The 25,304-nt window shown below is 38.1% G+C and overlaps 1 protein-coding gene across 2 annotated transcripts in view; it reads left to right on the forward strand.

The window, feature by feature from the left end:
* Nucleotides 1–353: 353 nt before the first annotated feature.
* The window catches only part of LOC137296946 (cortactin-binding protein 2-like), a 74,000-nt gene continuing 49,049 nt past the window's right edge, over nucleotides 354–25,304 (forward strand). For both annotated transcript variants that reach the window (XM_067828861.1, XM_067828862.1), the window contains exons 1-5: nucleotides 354–626; nucleotides 5,602–5,703; nucleotides 19,618–19,857; nucleotides 21,807–21,914; nucleotides 22,616–23,782. In XM_067828861.1, the coding sequence (XP_067684962.1) occupies nucleotides 555–626; nucleotides 5,602–5,703; nucleotides 19,618–19,857; nucleotides 21,807–21,914; nucleotides 22,616–23,782 (1,689 nt within the window). In that variant the 5' untranslated portion in view covers nucleotides 354–554. The remainder of the gene's footprint in view (nucleotides 627–5,601; nucleotides 5,704–19,617; nucleotides 19,858–21,806; nucleotides 21,915–22,615; nucleotides 23,783–25,304) is intronic.

Here is a 25,304-nt window from a genome sequence, read left to right on the forward strand (position 1 = left end):
TACATCTAATTCTCGGTTCGCAACAATAGCATATAAGGAACTACCCACGGGACTACATAAATTAATTGGAATATCTGTATGTGAAAACACTGTTTAACATGAAGTAAAGTGGACCGAGAGAGTCTGAGAGCTTTACGTTTATACGCAACTACGGAGAAGACATGTGTCGCTAGCTCCGCGTGTAATTCCCCCTTACTCTTTGTGCCGCCTAAAGTACTAAACGTTAAAAGACTAAAACAGGAGTCGTTGGCGTGAAAACATGACCATAACATGAGCAACAGCACCACAATACACCAAGTAATTGTCCAGTCCATTGTTTCGAATTTAATGCATCAATATTGGTCACGTGACCAATGATGGACGAGAGATCTTGTGGCGGAACAATAATGTGATACCATTTACGGGCTCCGTGCTTTGCTTGCCATGTGTTTTTGGCGTCGTGCAATAACTGAGGCATTCATTGAAGTCATTTAAGTAATCATGAAGAAGAAATGCAGTGATTTTCACTGTTGATCAAAAAAGATCCATTTCTTTGACAAGCTTATTGTTCCAAGATGGCGTCTCGAAACGTCAACCCGATTTCTGGGCTTGATCCTTCTGGCAAACTTCAGTCTAATACGTTAAAGGTAGGATAAAGAAAGTATTTCTTCTATTTTGTTTTATAGAAATACTCGCACACATGCATCATTTCAATAATTACATGTAGATTGTGTACTGATTCTGTCCTTAATGGAATCGAAGCACTTGCTGGGCCTGTGAGTGAGACGTGAGGTTGGAAGTTCGTCGTGTAATAAAAAAATATAACAACTAAGATTTTGATGAGACAGTGACTGACAGTGTTATGAAACGTTAAGAGCGTTCTTTTTATTCAAACATATGACATGTTACAGCCATCAGTTGATGATACACAACCTTTCTTTCCATTTGTACGATGAGATTGGACATACAGAAGCATGCATTGTTAATAGTTGCATGAAGATACCTTTTATCATGAAAAGAAACTGAATGCATACAACTGATATTTGAACAGATTTTGAAATAGAGAAACATTTGAACTTTTCAACACTTTCACCTTTTCATGTGTGGATGGAAGAGATAAAAGAATCATGATGAAGTACATATTCTACATCTGAAAGAATGGAAATTGTGAAGATCCAAATTTAGGCAGCTAGGTATTTAAACAGATTTTCTCAGTGCTCACATTGTAGATATATGTACTGCTCAGCATTTTCAATGTCCTGCTTTTGGAAAATTTGTTTAAGATCTTTTATATCACAGGTGAAAAAATCTCTGAACATTTTTCATGATAATCTGTCATTGTCCTAGAAAATCAACTAATATGAAATGTTACAGTCTACCAAAGTCATCTTTCTGCAGTCTTTGCATGTTTTATGAGAGTGCATATGATAACATGTTTTATCAATATCATAGATTTTCTTCTAATCCCCACTGTTCCCAAACTATTTGCCTGGGGATACAGCTATAAAAGTTACCAAGGTATGCTTTAAACTGACAGTAAATTGAGTAATTAGAGTTCTGTCATGTCAGTGTAATCCTTTCATTCTGATTTGCTGAAGTGGTCATTTATTGCTATTACACTCATTTCCCATTCATTGTGAATTACAATGAGCCACACCCAATAAAGTGGACTACTTTCACCACTGTTGATTGACAGAGAATCCCATTTACAGTAGAGGGAGTTGCCTTTCTGTTTACTTGTGTCATTCGTGCACAGAACATTTTAGCAATATACATACATGTTTTGGATTGCTTGGAGGAATGATGCCCATGTTTTTTCTTTGTAGTACCATCATCCAGAATGGTTGGTAGGATGGCTGACCTGTGAAGGTCCTGTTTAGAATAGGCATTCAGCAACACATGCTTGCCGTAACAGGTGACTATGCTTTTCATAAGAGGCGACTAACAGAATTGGGTGGTCAGGCTAGCTGACTTTTGACATGTCATCGTTTCCCAGTTGTGCAGATCCATGCTTATGGTATTGATCACTGGATTTTCTTGTCCAGACTAAAAAATTTACAGACTGCTGCCATACGGCTGGAATATTGCTGAGTGCAGTGCAAAACTAAACTCACTCACTCACTCACTCACTCACTCACTCACTCACTCACTCACTCACTTGTAAGATAGCCAATGGTTAAGGCATTTTCTCTAATAGGGAACAATGCGTTAAGCCCATTTCTGGTGTCTTCCATCATATCCCAATTGCATAGAATAGTGCTCATAATGTTGATCACTGGATTTTCTGGTCCAGACTTGATTATATACAGACCATCGCTATGTAGTTAGAATATTGCTGAGAGTGGCGTCAAAGAACAAACCAACACACCAGCCAGTCTGGTGTTTTCTGCCAACACCTTACATTTGACTGTTCGACACCTTCTTTGTTTGGGTGTATTAGGTAAAATATTGTCTGTAAAATTAGTGTCAACGTCGTCTCCATGATCGTCTCATGTGTAAAGTCATATGACTTTCTATGCATTCAGAGTATTTTAACACTTTCTTCTCATTGGTACAGGTTTCTGTGTTCATCTCAAATCTGAAATAAAGAAAATTAACACTGGAAGTAAAGTCACTGCAGTCAGATTTGAATGTTTATCATCAATATATGAGCTGAAAACTGTGAATCAAGCTGTCAAAATTATATTTCACACAACTCACCACTTAAACTAGTCATACAACGTCTTCCCTTCAAGCTGCTGCTGCTGAAGTTTCCAATCATGCAAAGTAACAGAGCTTGTAATCCTTTATTCCAAGTACCCTGTCTCTCTTTTAACAAATATGAAGATATTTAAATCAGTGAATTTATGTAATTATAATGTGTATAAATTAATGATTGGGTGGTCATGTTCACTGACTTGGTTGACTGGTATCGTATCCCAGTTGTGTAAATTTGATGCTCATGCTGTTGATCATTGGATTGCCTGGTCCAGATTCAATTGTTACAAAGTGCTGTCGCATAGCTAGATTATTGCTGAGTGTGGTATGGAACTGAAGTCACTCACTCCAATGGATAATTTGACTCATCCACAAAATGATGAATGTGCTTTTGTAACAGTGTTCTTGTTGTTGTCAGTGCCCTTGTCCTTCTTAATGAAGTAACCCAGAACCCTTGGATGGTTTGGATAGATTTTGATTTTTAAAGCCTATTCCCAAAATATCGATTTGCCATGTTTGACGTAATTTGAAACTTGACCTACTGTAGTTATTATAACAGGATCTGTGGCAGTGTGACATTCATCAGTCATGCATTTCCACAGAATAAATAGTCCCTGGTTACACAGTATTGACAGTTAACAAGAACTGGGCGTCGTTCGGCAAAAGGGTTGTAATGTTACAAACTATGATTAATCAAAAGCCTACAAATGAAATAGTACTATGAACATCTTGTGGATAGAGTCCTTTCTTGTAGGCTCAAAATGTAGCTGAAGTATTTACAAACAAGAAAGAAGTTATGTTCTTTCAACTTCTAAATGAAATGATTTGATTTTTTTATGAGCTCAGGAGTGAGAGCAGTACATGGGATGTGGAATTTTAAGATCAGGGAAATAAACCTTTCAAAATTCTCACTAGACTACGTTGACTGGACAGTAACTATTAGTCCTGTCAGCATTTCTCCAATTAAAAAAAAAAAATCCTAGATTTGGCAAAAATTTCACTGGTCACTAGGACAACGTCAGGCTCATATTAAGTGATCCTGGTGAATTTTTACTAGCCAGGGACCACATGACCAGCGTAAAATTGTGCACATTGAAAATGTATAAGACTTTGACATCTGGCATTGCAAGGTTGGAGGTTGAATTCAACCTTGTTTCAACTTGACCACTCACTCACTCAACAAATTACAGCATTGATGAAAATAAAGGTGGTAGAGTGAAGGTTGGACTAAAGTAAGTTCACTAAGTGTTTGCATATAGTTTCATGAAGTCTGTCATTCCTACCCTGAAACTAGTACTAAGAGAGAAATACACCAAAAGTCTATACAAGTCTGTAATATGTGTCTTTCATGAACTGAAGAAGGTCTCCTTAATCATTGCATTATTTCATATGACTATACTTTAGGAACCAATTTTTCTGTAATATGTTCATTTCAAAGAGTAAATGTTATGTTATGCCTCTTTAAGCAAAATATTTCAGCAGGCGCTCAGCTGAACATCTGAACACTTCAAACCCCTACTCTTCCCTAGTGAACTTGTGTCAATTACTTCTGCTTGCACAGACTTATTACTTGACAATACTTCTAGTAGATTTTAGATTAATTATAAATATTTAATGAGTCTTAAATGATAAATATACACTTTATTTGGCTTTAGCTCAAAAGATCATTGACTTTGCTTGGGACAAATGGTATTAAGGCATTTTTATGATTTTTTTTGAAGTTTCACATGATATACAGTTCATCATTCAGAATGTTTCTTTTTTTCCACATTCTGAAATATGTTTGTGAAATCTTGGATGGCAGTAAGTCAGTAACTTTTGAAAATGAACCAAATTGAAACCCAGGTAAAGTGAAAGAATTTTGACTAGACGTGGCTGTGGGTCAGTGGATAACCTCACTGTCAGTTTGACAGCAACATTCCACAAGATCCTTTCACTATTATGATAGGCAAGTGTGTGTTTTGATCAACAGTGGTAATAGAGGTGTTCTTATTCTCTGAATTTCTCATGTTTGGTGACCAAAATGATGCATGAATTTCATACTCTACTTGACATTGTGTATGTCCAAATCAAGAATGCATGAGTGAATGTTTGGGTTACGCAGCATCAGCAGGTTTTAGAGCTATTCATGGTGAGCTTATTGGAAATTCAAGTGTAAACTTTATGAGACATTGACAAAAGGGGGATGTGGTATTAATCAGCACAAAATTGCTCTGTGGCCATCATAAGTAAATTTCATATACAAGTGCCTCATAACCAAACACCCTGCATCACATCTTGTACATGATTTTTGTTATATCCTCACACAAGTAACTATGTGAAATATGTCTCTGTTCACAGTGCATTGAATGGGTACCAGGTAGGATAAAATGATAATGTTTGATGGAGTGTACAATAAACATAATTCACGCTGTCTTCCTCTGTTGATAATTAACACATCTATAATATTCATTGTATTAAGTACACTGCTCCAATAAGCTCTAAATGACGGTACAGTGTGTGGGTGGGAGCAAGTTTAGGTAGTTTTACGCAGCTTTTACAGGGCCATTTTGCACATAAGGATTAAAAATGGCCCATTAAAATTTTAAAGTTTACTATTTATACATGGGTAGTGGCCCACTCTAAATTAAAACATTACCTGATATCCTGAAAATGACCCATAGTCAAAGTTCTCTTTCCCATTCCATGCTTTTAGCAATATTGCAGCAATATCATGGCAGGGGACAACAGAAATGGGCTTCACGCATAGTACCCATGTAGGGAATCAAACCTGAGTCTTCACTGTGACCAGTACTTTGGCATTGAAGTCAATCATCAACATGTTTGTTGACTGATGATTTCAAGCAAGATATGCTTTGTTAATCAGGATTTATTTTAAGATATTCTCATTGATGTCATTAGTAAGTACTTACTGCCCCTTTCCAGAGACAACCCAATCCGGACTGGAGCAAAAATGATTTGTTGCGGCTGTTGAGCTACTTCGAAGGGGAACTTCAAGCTCGAGATGTTACAATTGCAGCTCTAAGGGTAAGTATTTTTTAATTTAGCTCCAGAATTCTTCCTTACAAAAGGGTTGTCCCAGTAAGTTGATTGCAGTGCTTTTTCAGTACCAGCACATTGATTTTCAGTGACTATAGATATGCAAAGATTAAGTAAATGATCATGATTTTGTGTGAATAATTCAAACATGTCAAAGTACTTGAGTGACGAGCTGGTTGAAATTAATTCATACTGTCTTAAAGTAGTAAAATGTGTTAAAATGATCCAGAGATGATCGATGACCAAATACTCTTTGTTGTCATACCAGTGTACATTATGAGAAAATAAAATTATATAATATTTTCTAGATGCAATTATTATAGGCCAGTTTGATTGAATTATTGTATTACAGCTGTATTCAAGATTCATCATGAAAGTCAAGGGATCTTGATATAACTAAAATAATGCTAATATTAAAAGGTGAAAATGTAGGGAGTACTTCGATGTAAGTATTGTTGCTGGACTCTGCAGCTGTCTTTTATAGTATCATGGAGGCTGTCTTTTAATTTTAAAAAATTTTGTTTACTTATTTGATCCCTTTGAAATTGAAGACTCATGAATATATCCCCCAAACCTATTCTTGTTGAAAGGCTACCAAATATTTCGGCGTCCATTCATGCTCAATTATTTAATCTCATGTCCTTGTACTCCAGTGATATGGATGGTCCACTCTATCGTGGTCCACTCTATCAGTCATCTATTATCTGGTAGACACTCGGTTATGTACTCGTGTCATGTAGCTGGGATATTCACTTAATGTGTCATTAAACAAATGTAGTGATTTTTATACTAAAAGGTATATATTGAAAAGGTACACTCTTAACCATGCTAGAGTTCGTACTGTGGTACAAGTCTTCAGTTCTGTCTATTTCGGTTCAGTATATGAGACATGATCATAAGGCAGAAAATTGACAGCAAGAACCAAACCTACATAGATTTCTGACAAAATCATTTGATTTCGGACATTATGGGAAAGGTTTTATTGCATTACAGTAGACTGAACCAAAGGCAAAATTTGAGGTTCTACTAATACCGTGTTATACTATTTCACCCCTAGTTGTGATGACTGTTTTCAACAAGGTCTACTTCAGGTTTTTTAATTAGAGAGTATTTTTACAGTTCTCAGTCACATTTTCTGTTGTTGTATCTCACATCATGCTGATATTCTGGAAGGTTTCCATTGGTTAAGTGTACTAATCTGTGCAATGACATAGAGGTTCAAGCCTGTCTTGTTAGTCATGGACTCACAAGATGTTTTAAAATATTGTCAAGTTCCCTTTATTTCATTTATAAATCTTACTATTTATATTGCCCAGCAGGGATTGGGATAGAGAATTTTGACAATGGGTCATTTTCATGATTATTAGCTGTTTTCTGAATTTAGAATTGGCCACTGCCTTTGTATCATTGCCCTACTATCAATAGTAAACTTCAAAATTTTAATGAAGAGCCATTTATAATTCTAATGTGCAAAATGGCCCATATCCCTTGCCTTTCCCAATCCCTGGCACTGTATTAGTTTCAGTTCATCAATGAATATTCAGTTTTATTCAGATTGCCAAAAGTTAAGTGTATTAAAAGTTTTAAAATTTATTAAAAGTTACATGGTCTAGGCAGTCTTTTATGACGTGATAAGAGCCTACTCACTGAAGCTTCTTAAGTCAGGATACCTCACATTTGGTACGGTCAATAATGAAATCTTTGTCAAAGCAAAATATTGTGTCGTCCATGCACATATTTTTACCAAATACTTTCAAATGGTTGATGTATTTGTCTGCAGCAAAATCCTGATTTAACCCCATCCCCTTCCTACCAACCCCCAACAACCCCATTGACACCCAAACATAACATAGATCTTTTACTTAGATAAGATACCTCTTTGTGTCAAGATCATAGGTTACGTTCACAGAATATTGCATCAAGCAGACAATCTAAACAGCCAATCAGAGACTTCTAGAGTGTTGGTACAATTCAGTAGAGTATGCAGATCAACATAGCTGATTTCTGTAAGTGGAAGGCAAGCTTTTGTGACCTTTCTCCTGTGTACATAATGAAGACTGCCATTATTTTGTTGTGGATGTTTTATACACCCTGTTGAGTCTGCTGAGGTCAGTGGCATCTACACTTTCAAGGGAGTACAATCAAAGGATATGTGTGTCCTACTTGTATTTTCTTTTGCTATAGCATATTGTCTGTAATATTGCTGGGGTGCTTTGAAATTTGACAAGTTGAAGAGAGGGGTTTGTTTATGTATGCCTGTCATGAGTGAGTGAATGAGTCTGGTTTTATGCCGCTTTTTGTAGTATTCCAGCAATATCATTGCGGGGGACACCAGAAATGGGTTTAACACAATGTACTCATATGGAGAATTGACCCCTTATCTTCAGCATGACAAGCAAATACTTTCACCATTGGGTTACCCCAAAGCCCATATATTTCACAAGGTATTTTTGTTTACAGATTTCGTTGTAGTGAAAACTCTGGATGAAAAATAATGTTTTTAATGATAGTTACTGGATAAGTATATAACTTTTCTGTGCTGCTAATTTCTGTAAGAAGCAAATCTGATATATGCAAGAAAATAATTGCTGTTATAAATATTTTCATTCAAGGTGTGGGTCGGTTATGAAGATCACTTACAGTTTGGTTTGATAAGTTGATCTGTGGCAGTTAACAGAATGCTTAAGATGGCTACTATTTTGTATTTAGAAACAGAAGTATTGTTTTTGGAAAGTCTATTTTGGCTTAAGAATCCATACATTGTTCATGGTCTGTACCAAATCTGTGTGCCCCCTTTTGGCTCTTAGCATTATTTGTTTTCTCTATGTGGTATGTGTACTTTTGTAAGCTGAGGTTGCAAGACCAAACATAATGTTATTAGACTCGGGCATCAGACTGGTGGTTGAATTTACAGATTACCCTCAGTTTCATAGGCAGGTCAAAGGTCATTCAAGTATCACCTGACAGCCCGTGAAGTGTCCTTGCTTACTGAAGTGCTAGATCTGATTTTAATTAGATTGAGCCAGGTAAATACCTGTCATTTGTAGAACATATCATCAGTGACAGAAATACCTTTGGACTTCTGTCCTGTGTAAATTTTGTCTCTGTTTATGAGTTGTTACCTGTCTGCTGTATGTTTATGTTTGATAACAAAGCTGTATAACTGTCTGCCCAAGAGGCCAAGGGTTCTTCAGGTATCAACTCTCACCTGAGTGACTTCTCTCAGTGATCTGCTGTCAGTGATCCAGACTATAGTTCCTGTGTATTTGTAACTAGTGTATTTGTAAGTATGTAATATGCATTGGTTTGCTGTAATGGCAATTTTCCACGAAATTTTGCCAATATATCAAACTGATCACTTGTGTGAATCATCAATGACACAAAATTAAGTTTTCAGCTGAAAACCGACAGATTTTCCTGTTGCCGTCTCTGTAATTGGTTGTAGTGCAGACCATGATCCTTGCATGCAGTATGTGTTGATGATTGAGGTATACTATTGAGATTCAGCAGTTACATCAAGCACTTCCATTTTATTAATGTTCTTGTAAATGACTTTCTCATTTTTTTCTCATTGTCTCAGTAAGTGCTCCAAAATATATAGGTAATAATATGCATGCATTTTCAGAACAGAATAATTTTCATATTAAGAATGAAAACCTAGTACTCTTTGGCATAACCCAAATGTTAAAAAACACCAGCCTCAGGAACCCCAGGACCCAATGATCCTTTAACACTCAGATTTGAGCATGTTGAACAGTCTTGATATCATCATCTGATGCTACAATGCCTCAGCTTTATTATATTTTTAGGGCATAGCTTACAGATTCACTGACCTTATTGGGAAAATTCAGAAAATAGTATGCTGAGAAAGACAAGATTTTTACTTGTAACTCCTCTTTGACGTTACGTTTACAAACAAAGGGATTTTTACATGACTGAAATTTCATCATTTACGTGAATACATGATATAACTCATTATATTGTATCAGTAGCATTGTAGCAAGGTCTTTGTAGTACATAGCCTTCAGCATCACAGGCAGTGCGGTGGAGCTCCAGGCACACATAAATAACCCAGCTTGTTACAATAGTTTTCATGATGTGTTCAATCTTCTATTATGTGCAATGAGATGAAAAGATAAGCCCTAATGGCCTGAATGGGACCAGTTGACATATTGAAGCATGTCGGCCCCCTGCACTCAGATTTATGTCAGCAAATCTCACACTGTCATGTTGATCATTATGATGCAACAAAGCCCTACCATCTGTTTGCATTTCGCTTACTCGCCCACAGTTTTTCCATCCAGGCTCACCAATTATCCCCAATCAATTTCCATCCCGCTGTCAATACTCAGTTGAGGGTTATAATGACGCATAACTATTCTTCTACAGCCTCTGTTTATCCCTGTCGTTTTGGTATTTCCAAAGGCAGAGTTGTTATTCGGAAGCATGGTGGTGGAGTCTCCTCTGGGGATGTGTGAACCTTCACTCCTCATCGCTCTTGGCACTTGCATGCATTGGCTGATAAAATTCTTCATAGAGTCTGATAATCCTCCTCCAAATACATGCAATATTTTTTGTGTTTCCAGATGAGTCTTTGAACTTGATGGCAGTGTATCAGTTCTGACAATACATGATGAGGTTTCTTTGGGCTATTCTAGATCAGAGCCCTATGATGTTGTTTGATAACTGGAAGGAAGTTTGAGTTTGGGTTGAACTCGAAAAATAACTTGGCTTCCCAACTTTGTCAAACTGATGGACAATGTTATTACTCCTGATCTGTTTTGAAAACTGGTAAATCACTACCATATGCTGAACCACTTGCCTGTATTTGTACTCTGTCCCAAGATGCATGAGCATGACTCCAGGAGGTAAATGAAAATTGATAACGATACTTTGGATGTTGCTGGTAATTTCAAATATAAAAAACATCAATATTGATAATATAAGAGTTCAGACGTCATCTAGCTATGGCTTTGGCTGAAGTAACATTCTACACCTTTTGATGCCCTAGACGAAAATAAAAATAAAAACGTTTCTCATTATTGAGCAGGTAACTTTAAAACTGGCAGGTCAATGCCTTTTTGGCCCAGTCCTGAATTCAGCCATTCCTAAGTTGGTGCATTTAGACGTTTGCCTTTTATTACAGCTATCTTTCCCTTACTGTTTGTGCCATCTTGTGTTCCGTCTAAACAGCCAAGAGATCATGTAGCTCTTGATATTTTGAACCTTTACTTTTAATTAGATAATTATTTGTATTTGGTTTTTCTTCCTTAATCTGGTCTTCTATCATTCACTGACTGCAACCAATGTCAACTTGCCATTTTTATAATAATATATTCATGAGAAACACTCATTTTTTCATATGACATTACATGACACATAATCTCAATATGCACCAGATCATATTCTGTAATTTCCATGCAGTTGAACTAAGACTCTGAAGACTACTTTGTTAATGCACAGTCAGAATATAATCTTTGACAATTGGGCCCAGTACCCTAAAGTAAGGTATGTCAAAGAGCAGAATTGCATATCTGAACATTTAATTGTAGGTTGAATGCTGGTTCAGACTGGTGATGTCATGCACCATGTTCAAACTGCTAAGTTTCACTATAGACTAACACTTAGTCCCTGAACATATATAATTTTGATTGTAACAAATGAACCCATTTAAACTGAAAAGGAGCCCCAGTAAGTTGGGAGAATGTAGACTTGCGTCATTTAGACTTTTAGTATTGCGGAGATGGCAGGGCAATAAGGTAAATTATGTGTTTAGGGACAGTGACACATGCCAGTTTCAGTTTAGTGAAACTGGTAGTGATATCCAGATTAGTTCGGGCTTTTGTCACACATGCACACATGCCATGATATACCTGAAATTACTCCACATTCACTGCTGGTCACTGACACATGACATAACAGCTGTCATGTTAACAGGTATCGATGACTACTGGGCCCATGGTGTAGTCTAGTGGTTAAGATAAAACATTGGCTTGCCACACTAAAGATCTGGGTATGATTCCCCTAGTGGGTACATTGTATGAAGCCCATTTCTGATGTCCCACGCTGTGATATTGCTGGAATATTGCTAAAAATGATGTAAAACCAAACTCACTCACTTACTCACTCGTTGACACGTGACATAATAGCTCTCTTGTCAATATTTATGGATGCCTGTTAATATGTGTTATTTACGCAACTTAACACATACAGTATTATGATGCATGTGAAAATGTTGTATCCTGCTTGATGCAGAAGACTATATTTTTGATTGATCCAAAAAGTTAAAATACTTTTCCATTTTATTTTCTCAAATGTTTGGTAGCTAATGAGATGAAACAAGTTGGGCACAAGAGAAACAGGCATTTGTTATAATTTGTTGTGAAGTTTTGAAGCATGTTATGGTACATTCAGAAAACATTACAATGGTAATATTTTGGCTATTATTATGTTAATTCCATTTCACTTTTATGGAGTCAAAGGTGCAGGAATTGGGAAAGGCAGGGGCTATTGGCCATTTTGCACATTAAAATAAAAAATAGCCCATTAAAATTTTGAAGTTTTGAAGAATATCCCCGCCGTGATATTGCTGGAATATTGCCAAAAAGTGGCGTAAAACTAAACTTACTCACTTACTCACTACTGTGTTTAACTAAACTTCTTGCCCTTCCGAAGACCCAGGTTTAAATCCCAGCTTGGGTACAATTTGTGAAGCTCATTTCTGGTGTCCCCTGCCGTGATATTGCTGAAAACATTGTAAAACTAAACTCACTTACTTACCACTACTTTCACAGTCACATTTAATATTACATACATTAACCGCCTCAGTGATATTGTTGAATTTGACTTATGGCAAAGTGTAAACTTTACTCCAAACGTACTGCAATGTTGAGCTAGCAGTGCATTACACATAAGTGCAAAAAGTTTCGATTTTTTTCATCATCGTGACCACTTCAGTTTTGAACAACTGTTCACTAACACTTGACAGACACTAACATGAGTCGCATGCGGTAGTCACTGGTGATTTTGATCTGCTCTATATGCTGTGCATGTCTCATCACATACAGTAAATTACAATATCACCCACTTCCTGTCAACATGCTCAACTGACATTTGTACTTCGTAACAATATTGTTTTTGACAAGTGATGACTGATATTATCACATGTTAGTTTTGCTCTTGATATTTATAGCACCTCCTACATGAGTAGACACCATGCACTACATCAAACCAGTCCGCTTTGCTTTTGGGCTTAACAGCAGTCTGTGCCAAAAGTTTTCGTGTCTTCCCACCCAAACCTGACTCCTACTTCATTTTTAGTTCTTTACCTGGCCCAACACGACTAGAGTCATAGGTCTTTACATGTCAAAGGTCCGTAGAAGAAACATAACAGGTCCTGTCACATTATGGAAAGGGGTATTGTATAAGGTTGAGTTGCATTTTAGAAGTTGAGACATGCAATATGGAATAAATTTTATGGATAAAAACTTCTTTATTTTGTGAGTGTGACTTTTCTATGCAGATTGCTGTACCATTGTCAAGCATGACATTAAGAAAATATCTTGTAGTTAACTAATACTTCAATTAAATAAAAGGTGAGTTGTTTTAAGTGGAACATTATGTATCCACAAAATGATTGCAGGAGAAAATTTTGATCTTTTAATTCAAGAAGATACATTTTGGGAATACTTATTAATCTAGTGCTCTATAATGGCCATTCTAACACTTGTCGCATGTCCAGCTGGCATTGTCGGGCACTGCCATGTACAGGGGTCATAGGTTAATGCCATATTTGGCAGCAAGGGTGCTTCGCGCATTAGGCCTAGTGACGACCACTGATCCAGTGCAAGATGGGTCGCACTGTTTTTAATGTCAACTGGAAGAAGAAATATTCTTGGGTGGATGCATTCAAAGGGGATCGCCACAAGGCATTATGCAATGTCTGCTACAAGACAATCGATCATGGGAAGATGGGCGAGTCAGCTTTTAAATCGCAAGCACGAAGTAATTCGCATCAGGTAAACGAACGAGCACATGGCTCAAGCGTATGGTCATCCATGCCTTTCTTCTAGCAAGTGCCAACAACGAGCAACGATGATAAATCGAGCGGAGAAATTCATTCTCCCAGTGAATTATTGACCCTCACTATTCCAGCCACACCAAAATCGGAAAGTACAACTTCTGCAAAATCGGCAACAAACACGATCCCAAAATTTGTAGCAGACAATGCCGTTCAGAAATTCAATACAATCTATCCAGTACATGGTTATTAGTAAATTTAATCATCCTCTGTGGGCCTTAAATTTGACTGAAGTGGCCTTGAAAAAGCCCAAAAAGGCCTTGATTGTTATATGGCTTTACCCAGCCTGGTGGGTGTTACATGGGCTGAAGTCATTAAGTGTGAAGGAGAAACAAACCCAGGAAACACATAAAGCTGTTGAACACGGTCACCCTTGTAAACCACTTTTCATCATGGTTAAAGTGTTTGTTTGTCACACTGAAGACTCGGGTTTGGTTCCCCACAATGTGTGAAGCCCATTTCTGGTGTCCCCCTTCTGTGATGCTGCTGAAATATCGCTATACAACACGTTCACTCATTCATTTGCTCACTCTTCACTGCATACCTTTACCTTATTTGTGGCATGTGCACAGTTCAGAGAACTAGGAGTGACCAAATACACACAAGAAATTTGTGCTAGTGTTTATTTCTGCTTGACCTCACAATGACACATCGATACAGATTTTTGCCTCCTTCTTTCAATGCAAGAAACCTCTACTCTTTGCTCAACACAATGTGCTCGTACAGCAAGAAGCTAATTGTAGATCATGTATTGATTTGCTTTCATCTGACAGCATAGACGATGTCTTCAAGGTACGGCTGTCATGAGTCATACCACGACATGTGTGAGTTAATTCTCTGTGTGCATGCATCATGCTTTTACAAGGACAGAGGATAGTTCAGTGACAGTTGATTGTCAAGGACGATCATGTCTGAGCTGATTAACTGGAAAGAGTGTTAATCTTTTTCCCAACAGATGTGTGTAAATGATTCTTTTACAAGTATCCAATGATGTAATTTATTGATTCACTGGCCAGTGGATATGATGACGTGAGGGAAGGGGGGATGATACATTAGAATCAATTGGCAGAGTTCTGCCGACTTCACCAACATGATAAATGTATAGCTGTAGAATGGGGAACAAGTTAAGTGCTCTTCTCAGGAGATGGTGTTTGGACATCGATGCTGGTGGTTCACCTTGTCAGCTAACACTTCAGCATTATTAGGAGAATATGATACGTGTCACAGTTTTGGATTATCAGATACGAATATTGGGTAACATTGCAATGACAAGGTTGATGAATTATTTATTGTTCTGAGTGAAACAGTAAAATAGATTCTTTTACATGTTTTGTTCTTGCTGACAGCGTTAATTTATCACTGCAATCACCAGTTACCATTTAGTGTCAAGTTTATTATGTACGAGCCTTGAGTTATCCTATCTTGAATATGGTCCATTTTGCAGGCTTGTCTTGATAAATAACACCAGAATACATGAAGAAACAGTCCTTTTTAAAATCTTGATGTTTCTAATATTTGCATAAGTACAAAAAAACAGTTGAATGTGTGACAAGATACCTTTCGATTCATAAAATATACAAGTGAATTGGAACATCACTCATTTCTTTCGTTTGTCCTCTGCGGTGATAATGCTGAAATATTGCTGAAAGCTTCGTAAAACTAAACTTACTCAGGGTAACAGCCTCTTTGTATGAAAAGCAGAATGCAGATGGCAGGTCAAGGTTGTTATGTGTCAGTGATTCTGGTTATATTTGGTGCTGCCTGTCCAGTTTTATTCACCCTCATACAAAGTTAGTTCCAACAAAGAACCAAGTTGTGTCCCTTTAGTGTGCAAGGATATGCTGAGCCACCTTGAGCAATAATTTGTAACGCTTTATTCATGTTTGAGTTGACATCACCATGGTTGAAATGATTTCAAGTCACCATAAACTGGCAGTGGCATCCCATGCGTGTTGTAAGACGTGACTACAGGTGACGTCTGATTGTATACCAGTTGTGATGCGAAATGTCTACTATATTTCGAGTTAAGGCACATGACGTCATGTGGTGTTTTTATGATCAAGACAACATCTTCAAACCAAGACTGTATTTTGTTAATGTCTGTGAGAGACATTTTTTTTTTTTTGAGTCTATTTTGGATTGTTTAATGTGCTTTAATATCATGTTTGTCCAAAGTCAAACGCATGTAATTTAATAAATGTGACATTAATTTCTTCCAACCAGCCAAGTGTTAGTCTACTGTAGTGTAATGTTAGGGAGGACATCAGCTCATACCAGACATTGACTGCATGCTGATGTGGCAATTTGGCTTCATTGATCTTGTCGTGAACTCAGGCTCCAGATATGTCGGGGGAGGCAAGATGAGACGCTGACAGTAACTTAGTCACAAAACCATTCTTAGTCCTATTACTAACACCTCAAAGTAATTCATCATCATGACTCAGTAACTGCCATGTGCTCCCCTTTAACCCCCTTGTTTACAAGGACTGCGTGTGTAACAGGAGTACAGATTGGTACATACAACAGACGTCGTGTCAGTGATACTCAGGTAGCCTAGTTAGTGGTTTGAGTAATTGAATTAAGTTTTACGTCGCACTCAGCAATATTCCAGCAATATGGCAGCTGTCTATAAATAATCAAGTCTGGACCAAGACAGTCCAGTGATCAACAACACGAGCATCGATCTGCGCAATTGGGAACCGATGACATGTCACCCAAGTCAGCTTGCCTGACCAAGCAATCTCGCTAGTGGCCTCTTACAACAAGCAGAATCAACTTTTATGGCAAGGATGGGTTGCTGAAGGCCTATTCTGCCCCGGACCTTCACGGATCAGTTAGTGGTATGAAGAAACCAAGGTATCACTGACGACGAAAACTTACACCCAATAAAAAAATCCAGTATTTTGTAATGGCTTCAGACATCAGGTGGCTGAAAGCTCCTGTCCTCAGTGCTGTGATCTTAGTATCTGTCTGAAACCTCCTCCGTAAACCCAACTGAAAAAAATACAATGTAGCACACACCGAAACATCTGGCTTAAGTGGGTAGACAGTAATTTTCCAGTTCAATAGTTGTGGTATGGTAGCCTAGTGGTTAAAGCATTTGCTCGTCATGTTGAAGACAAAGGATTGATTTCCCACATAGGCACAGCGTGTTAAGCCCAGTTCTGGTGACCCCCAGTCATGATATTGCAGGAACGTGGTTAAAATGCGGCATAAAACTGAACTCACTCACTCCAGGTCAAGACTATTCTGTCTTGGACATTAGTTAATTGAGAAGAGACACAAACAATTTACATTGCAGGCGTTGGTCATGATATTGCATGACTGTTGATAAACACAAGAGAAAATGTGAAAATTATATTCGTTCTTGAATAGCTATGACAGAGGATAATGTTGTTCAGCTAATTGTGTTTTCATGGATCATGTTATTGTGTGTCACTCATTGTCAGATCAGTAACAAAGACTGTCAGTACATGATAATGACTACAAGAGAAGGAACACTGCATTCATCATTTGGAGAAGGGTGTTTTGGTGGTATATGCACTACAAATTTGATATTGGCATGGCACAAGCAGTAACAAACATGTGTATCAAATGATACTTGTGCATTTTTTTCATTTTCATTGAGTGATTCTCCTTAAAATGTGAAATTGTTCAAATACTCTTAGATATTTACTTCCAAAAAGCTTGATAATATTCTGGAGTGATGATTTGAGACTTGATACTGTGTGTGGGTGGCTCACTGACCATGTTCTCTGCAAGTCTTGGTTGATATTCCCACTAGGATAGTGTTCAAATGGAACCTGATACTGTGTGTGGGTGGCTTTCTGTGGTGAAACTGACCACATTTTCTGCTACCTGGTTCCAGGACTGCAAGTTTTGGTTGATAGTGTTACTCATCTCAACCAGCATTACACACAACCATCCAGCTCCCTTCCCTCCAGGCTCTAATTACCCTGATTGCATGTTGAGCTGTATTAGCTGAATCAATAAGTAATCCCACAAGACATCATAGGTGGCCTGCAACCCACTATGTGTCATACACATATGTATTGATCACTATAACACCCTACATGTTGGTATTATGGTTTCATATGTTGTCAAAGCAAATCACTGATGTGCGGAAATTCTTGTTCTCCTTTTCTAGGCGTTTTGGACGTCTGTTGTAATTTGTCATTGAATATGAATCTTTTCTTCATGGAGTCATTCATCTAGCTTGTGTCTGTGTAGTAAGTTGTCATTGAATGTGAATCATGGCTCCACGAGATGGCCATTCATCTCAGCAGTATCAGTGGAGAAGATTCTGGTTTTCTACTTGATAAACACATCCTGGGCTATAGATAGGCATGGTAAGAATTGAGGTCATGTTTGATGATTGAGGTTGTTGATCTAGATCATGGTCTCTGGTTTTATTGAAACATTTCCTTGTTTTCTCATTCAATGCTTCCTTGGTATTTGGGGATAAATATTGGTTTATTATTGAGGATCTGATCATCTTAGTTTCGTGAAGTTTTAATTAGGTTTTGAGAAAAAGGTCTGATCTTATTTCTGAAAGAAGCTGAATCTGTGAATGGAAATGTAGCGTGCTGGTTCTTCAGATTGATTTCAACAATCACTGTCTGCTAGTGTTGGTTATCGCTCACAATATTCAGTTAGATAAACAGTGCTCAGTAGTCAATCAATAATCAATTATAATCTTAAACTCCTCCAAACTCATGTGGACAGTAAAGAGACAGTCACAACATTTAAGTTAATTTTAAACTGGCACGATTGATACTACAATCAAGATGATCAAGGATATGTCCTGTTGGCATGAGTATGTTGTTTAATTTGCCTTGTTAAAGTCAGGTAACAGTGTCTGTTTATGTCTTGATTTAACAAACAACAATAAGAAACATATTTTCTGAAGCTTACTTTGATGTTTCATTATTGCTAAACGACAGTTGGGTCTCCTGAGCCCGTTATCGGGTGGTGGGTAGTCGAGTGGTTAAGGTGTTCTGACTGACTGACCTAGTCTGTACTGTTGACAATTGTCTCAAGTTTTGTCAGTGGATATCTTGACATCTGAGTTTCTTCGAGGGCTTTTATTCTTTAAAACACTGAGTCATTATGATATAGTGCAAAGTCTATGGCATCTGCTAAATTATTTCTGCTAAAATGTATTGAAAGGATTTTATTTTCTGAAAAATGGCTGTTTGAACATCTCTGAAATTGCCATATGACAGGAGCTTAACTTTTGCTCATACTGGTTTTCTTTATGATAACATCATCATGATCAGATTTTGCTTAAATCAATAGAATTTAGCTAATAATGGTAAAAATGCATGTCATGAGAAGACCATTTTTCTCCTTATAAGGTTTATGAGGCTTGGAGTTAAAATGTTGTTTTCTTTCCATGTTTACACAAGTCCATAATTACAGAAATCAGTGAACATGGTGAAATTGTTGGAGTGGAAAACTGACTGAAAATAAGCAGAAAATCAATACCAAATTACAGGAATTAAAAGTTAAACATAGTTTGCATGAAGATTCATTTCAACAATGTCAGATTACAAAAGGGTTTTTAAAAAACCAAACCCTGTAATGAAAAAAGCTTCACAAGACTGTTGATCTCTTGAACGGGATCGCACAGATTTTTCTGAATCTTTATTCCTCTTTCGAAACTGAACTTTGAATTCTCAAGTTAAATTTGAATTTGTTTAAAGTTGCCATTTGATGTTTTCTCAAGCAGAATCACTCCCCAAGTCAGCAGTTTTAGATTGCACACAGGATCAGTAGGACTAAGATGAGCATCATTGAATAATTATCTCTTCTTCTTTCAGGCTGAGAAGGCTAAAAACCTTCTGTTTCAAGCCAAGTATGGTCGTTTTGGACTAGGCGATCCCTTCATTGCTCTGCAGCGGGACTCGGAGAACATGAAGGATAACAGTTTTGATGAACCAGCAATCAAATCAATGTATGACAATCAGCTAGCTCAACTAGAAAACCTCATTGCTACACAACGCAAAGCTCAGCTGAAGATGAGGGAACAACTGGCATCAGCCGAGAAACGCTACCACAAGGTAATGTATTGTCTAGGCTATGTGTAGGTCAGGATTTTCTTGCAGGGAATGTTTAAGAGAAATTGAAAAAGATCATTTTAGATGAATCATTCATTAAGCTGGATTCATAAAATTGATTAGTGTGACTCATTTTGCAAAGAAAAATGTTCGAAAGAAAACAGTGAATGTAATGTCGTGGAGTACAGTTTAGTGTAACAAGTGTGAAATAAAAAATTCAATTCCACAATTGGTCAAGTGTCTTATAGAACATGGACAACCTTGGCATCTTAAGCACAACAATGATTGGCTGTGCAGAGTTGCTGCCCATGGGAATGCCAGGCACTTTTGGTCATGGATCCCTAGTTTCCTCCGATGGTTCTCATAGGTCGGTCTGAGAAAGTGGTTAAAATTAAAGTTGATTCTTAGACCTGAAGCCAACTGAAAACTACTCCTTCCTACAGCTTTTTTTTCTGTAAGTCCTTATGGCCAACAGCTTTTTCATCTCCAAGAACTAAGAGTTTTATTTTTCTCAAAATTTCATTAATTTCTAGTTTTCTAAATTAAACTCTATAACTCAGTTTGTTAGTTGTCACAATTTTTGTGTGCTGGGAATCACTTACATTGTAGCTGAAATTTAGGACCTATACATTCTGATTAGGATCCACAAACATATTCGGGCCTGCATCTTTTCAGGGTTAAGGGCAAACACTGTCCGAGACATGCATCACTTTTGGATTTCTTGTCTCCATATGTCGTGATGTGTGATATAACAAGATAAGATATGCTGTTCATGCACTCAGTATTTGCCCATTATAAATTGAGAACTATGAAGTAAGTCACATATAGTAGTCATCATGCTATCTATCCTAACACCATAGATTGATTCTCATGCTGTTAATCACTGGATTGTCTGGTCCAGACTTGACTACTTACAGACCCATTTAAGTCCACCAACATTGTAATCACTTTCAGCCTTTAAAGTGTAATGATTATTGGTCTCATTTAAGTGTGAATGAAGCTTAGATACACATTTTGTTTTCAGTTGCCCGGATTTCATAACTTGATTTGACCAGAAAGCAATGTTCATATGATATCAATGTGAGCTTACAAAGACTTGAAGCGTCTGCACATATCATGTGAACTATCTGTAAGAGTAATAATATTCTTACTGGTCATGACACCAGGATTATCATAACCCTACGAAAGAAGATAAGTTAGGCAGTCATAGTGCAACGATCAATTTCTGAAATGGGGACCTGGCTAGCTATTCTTGAATGTTCGTAGCCGTAGGATCTTCTTAGGCCTATTCGTAACACGTTGGGTACGATCAAAGTTATGAATTCTTAGGGCTACAAACGTTTCGAGAATAGCTAGCCTGGTCGCACTACAGAAATTGATCGTAGCACTATCAGATCTATGGAATGTTACCTGCTTCATGTTGCGTATCTATAGTACAATGATGTTGTTGCAAGTTAGTCTGTCATGAAGAAGTGCCTTAGTGGCATTGGGGTCCTCCTGTATGACAAGTGGTAGAGAAAAGAGATCGATGGTAATGATGTTATTTTGTTTACACTGCTGTTTTACAGTTCAGGAAACTGCCTCATTTGTTTATGTTTGAATTAACAAACATTACAATAAGAAACATACTTTCTAAAGTTTAATTTGATGTTTCATTGTACATGAATATTGATTAGTCTGCGGAGCCAATCGATATTCATTGACTGTAGCGAGATTGATCGATTGACAAATTGTTCCATCAATTGGTCCAGTGTTAACTAGAGGCATAGATTTTGCTAATTTAAACATCACTAAGCCATGATCTAGTATGTGAAGGAGCTTGTTTGACTTAAGAAAAAGGAGATGATGCATTACTCACTAGGCTGTTGCAACTTGTTAGCATGCTGAAGATATAAAGAGAACATATTGTAGGCAGTGGTATTCTAATGTCTCCTGGCAATTTTCTGTGATAGGTTGTGGCTGAGCTAGAAGATGAGAAACGTAAGCATGCTCAAGACACAGCTCAAGGAGACGATGTCACCTACATGTTGGAGAAGGAGAGAGAACGCTTGAAACAGGAGGTGGGGTTAAGTTTACTTCATTCCCATGTATACAAGAATGTTGACTTATTCATGTGTGTGTGCGTGTGTACAGTATACAAATTCATTACTCATTCTTAATGATATTTCAGGCAAATTTTGTTGAAGTAGTGGTACACAGTTTCTCTGTATGTGGATCACGGGGACCGTTTACCTTGTGTACTGCAAGAACATGGGAGAGCAGGAAGCAGTAGTACTCCTCTCCTGTGGGGATATCAGGGTAGACTGGGTCTAAGAAATTTATGCTGGTTCTGAAAAATGGTCCAAAGGAAATGGGTGGTCAAGGGATATGGCTGACTGAAAAGGTCAATTTCCTATCTTTATACTCCAATGGGTGGGTCATTAATTAAATGAACTGTCTGGCCTGGACTAGATCAGGCTGCCATCAGCTGGAATACTGCAGAGTGCAGCATTGTAAAACAAACATTTTACCCCTGGAACCAATAGGATTGTAACATTCTGAAAGAAACTGTTCATCATATCATGGAACCCATATATTATACGTCTCGTACATTTAGGAAAACCTTCCTGAAACAATAATTACTTTCCTTCTTGGACAGTTTTCATTTGTATTTGACAAAGTTACCCATCGCTGGCTAGAAAATATGGACGGTTTATAATTTGCTGAATTCCAGGAAAATCTGTCATATGGTTGACCTTATTGCCATGAAATTTGTTCACAGGTTGATTTTGAGAAGGGACAGACCAAGCGCATGGAGAAAGATCTGAAGAAGACATTGGCAAGCCTTGAAGAGGAGAGAGCTAACTCTGCCAAGCACAAACAGGTTGCGCTGATGTTGATTAAAGAGCGTAAGCGTCTTATGGAGCGTGTGTTCAGTGAAAGGAGCAAGACAAGCCAGTTTGAACAGATTCTTGGGGAGGAGAAAGACAAGGTGATGAATATGGCTGAGGGACTTGTGCAGGAGAGCAAGAAGAGTCTGAAGATGGAGGCTGCCATGGAGAAACAGCTCAGTGAATTTGATGTGGAGAGGGAACAACTTCGCAGCAAACTCGGGAGAGAGGAGAGCCGCAATAAGGAACTACAGGCCACAATTGACTCTCTAAACCAGCAGATAAATAATTCTCAGAAACAGATGCATTCGATGATGGAACGTTCTGCGGCCAGAGATGCTGTACAGAGCATTGAGATCAAGTCCAGCGTGACCCCACCGAGTAGGGGAAGTAACTCGAGCTCTGCCAACCCCATGTTCGTTGCATCTCCAGGACTGAAACCAGTTCCCAAAACTGCCAAACCGGGGAGTATAGACAGTCGTGGTAATACCAGTTCGCCTGAGAGAGACTTTATAGCTCGGCCTGATTCTGGTCCGCGGAAACTTGTGGCTTATGGGAGTCCAAGTGTGTCATCTACCTCTTTGGAGAGAATAGACTCTCGAGGCGAGCAGCGTTTGGCGCCAGTTGGTGCATCTGCTGCAGAAAGGGCAGCTGATGGCAGCCCAGTGCATCGTGTGAATATACCTCCTGGTTCTAGTGCTACAGTAGTGACTCCGTCTGGCGGCAAAATTCAACTCCATGTTGGAGGTGGAGGGTCGCCCAGGAAGGTAATGCCTACTGGCAGAGGTGCTCCTCCCCCCATCCCACCAAATAAACCAATTCTCAACCCGGGCACCCCAGGACCAAAACCTACTCCCCCTCCCAAAGTGGGATTATCTATGTCCAAGGACCGTGTTAGTGTCTCAGGGGCAGAAGTAGGAAGTGGGGAACATTCTAGTCGGATTACAGCATCACAGAAATCGGTGCAAATTCCAGTGAATGTAGTTGGTGGACAGAACGTGGCCCCTGGGTCTCGTACGACGTCCAGGGACAGCTCTCCCATGAGGAAAACTACCCAGGTTTGTGTCAATGCAAAATGAAGGGAGGGCATGGCAGGTGGTTGAGGAAGCAATTCTGTAGACACATAATGCAATACAAATTAAGCCTGCTGGCCACCATTGTGAGCATTTGTCCATGTGCTGCCTTGACATTGTTCTAAAATAAGGAACAACCATCTATATCCAGTCAGTAATTGACCCAGTAACTTACCACTGCCCCTGTTGCTGATGTTGACTCAGTTATGCTTAATTCTGCCTTTCTCCCTTCATTTTTGTTTGAAATTTCTGGGTGACGGGTCTTGAAGTTTGTTTTGCTTACCTCAGCTTTGTTTTCTGCCATTTTGCACACATCTTCTCTTTCCAGTATTTATTTTCAAGCATCTTTCCACCACAATTCTCTGCTTCTGTTTCCTCCTGTATGGAAGCAGTTTCACCTAACAGTTTCACTCATAACCGTGAGGGAAAGGTCAAGGCTGTATGAGCGTTAAGAACCGATATAAATGCCAAGTTTGTGTTTGTCTCTGTCCTCATGATAAGAATTAGACGTCAGTATCGGATTGTGCAATATGTTATGACTATTAACAGAATCTCATTGTGTTCAGTACATATTTTAAAACCAACATTTACTCTTTAAAAAGCATATTATATTGCTAATAATGACCATTTATTATAAATTTGTTATTAGCATAATGGCATAATATCATTAGTTTTAATGAATTGTGTTAGATGCTGCTCACACATGATTAGAATTCTATGAATTCCATGACTTGTTTATTATGTTAGTTTTGTTTATATGTTCAACATAAGTGATAGACATTAGAATGCAGTACATCATGACTTTGACAATCATTAGTTGCAGTGCTTTGCATGTGTAGAAGTCACCTGATTCTGTTGTATAGCAAGGCACAGACTTTGCGTAAGACGTAACTTTGACCAATTTGTACACAAGTAATGAATAAACTAAGGATATCTTTGTATCTCTCTCTTCTTTCAAATCTATACTGAACTGGAAGCAATCCCCACTTTTCAAACTGTTCATGTTTCAAGTTGACTGCGGATGCCTGTGCTTGAATGTACTTTGAGTGTCACAGCCTTTGCAGACATTCATCCATTTCTAGTTTCAGTCCATTGTCATGATTTCAGTTCGAGATGTTTGTGAAGAACATACTGGTGAAAACTGCTATTCATCATGAACATTGTGGATTTGGGAATGACGATCATTGGGATATGTCATGGAATTATGTCATATATGTTGGCTCATGATGTATAGCTTGCATGATTTCATATTCTTTGATCATTGTTGATGAAAATGATAGTTTACACAAGCATCAGGTTATCATGGAAATGTCATCTTCACGCTGTCGCTCCATCACATATTCAGGTCACCCTTGCTTCACAATACCACAATATATGCCAGGCTTTCTCTACCTTCTGCATACTCTATATCTACCTTGACCTGACCCACTTTTGTCTGGCCTTCACCCCTCCAGAAATTGACCTTTGCTTTTTGGTGTCATGTTCTCAGTGAAATTGAACATGTAGT

Source organism: Haliotis asinina, chromosome 9 (genome assembly GCF_037392515.1).
Source record: "Haliotis asinina isolate JCU_RB_2024 chromosome 9, JCU_Hal_asi_v2, whole genome shotgun sequence".
In the NCBI taxonomy this organism is placed as follows: domain Eukaryota; kingdom Metazoa; phylum Mollusca; class Gastropoda; order Lepetellida; family Haliotidae; genus Haliotis; species Haliotis asinina.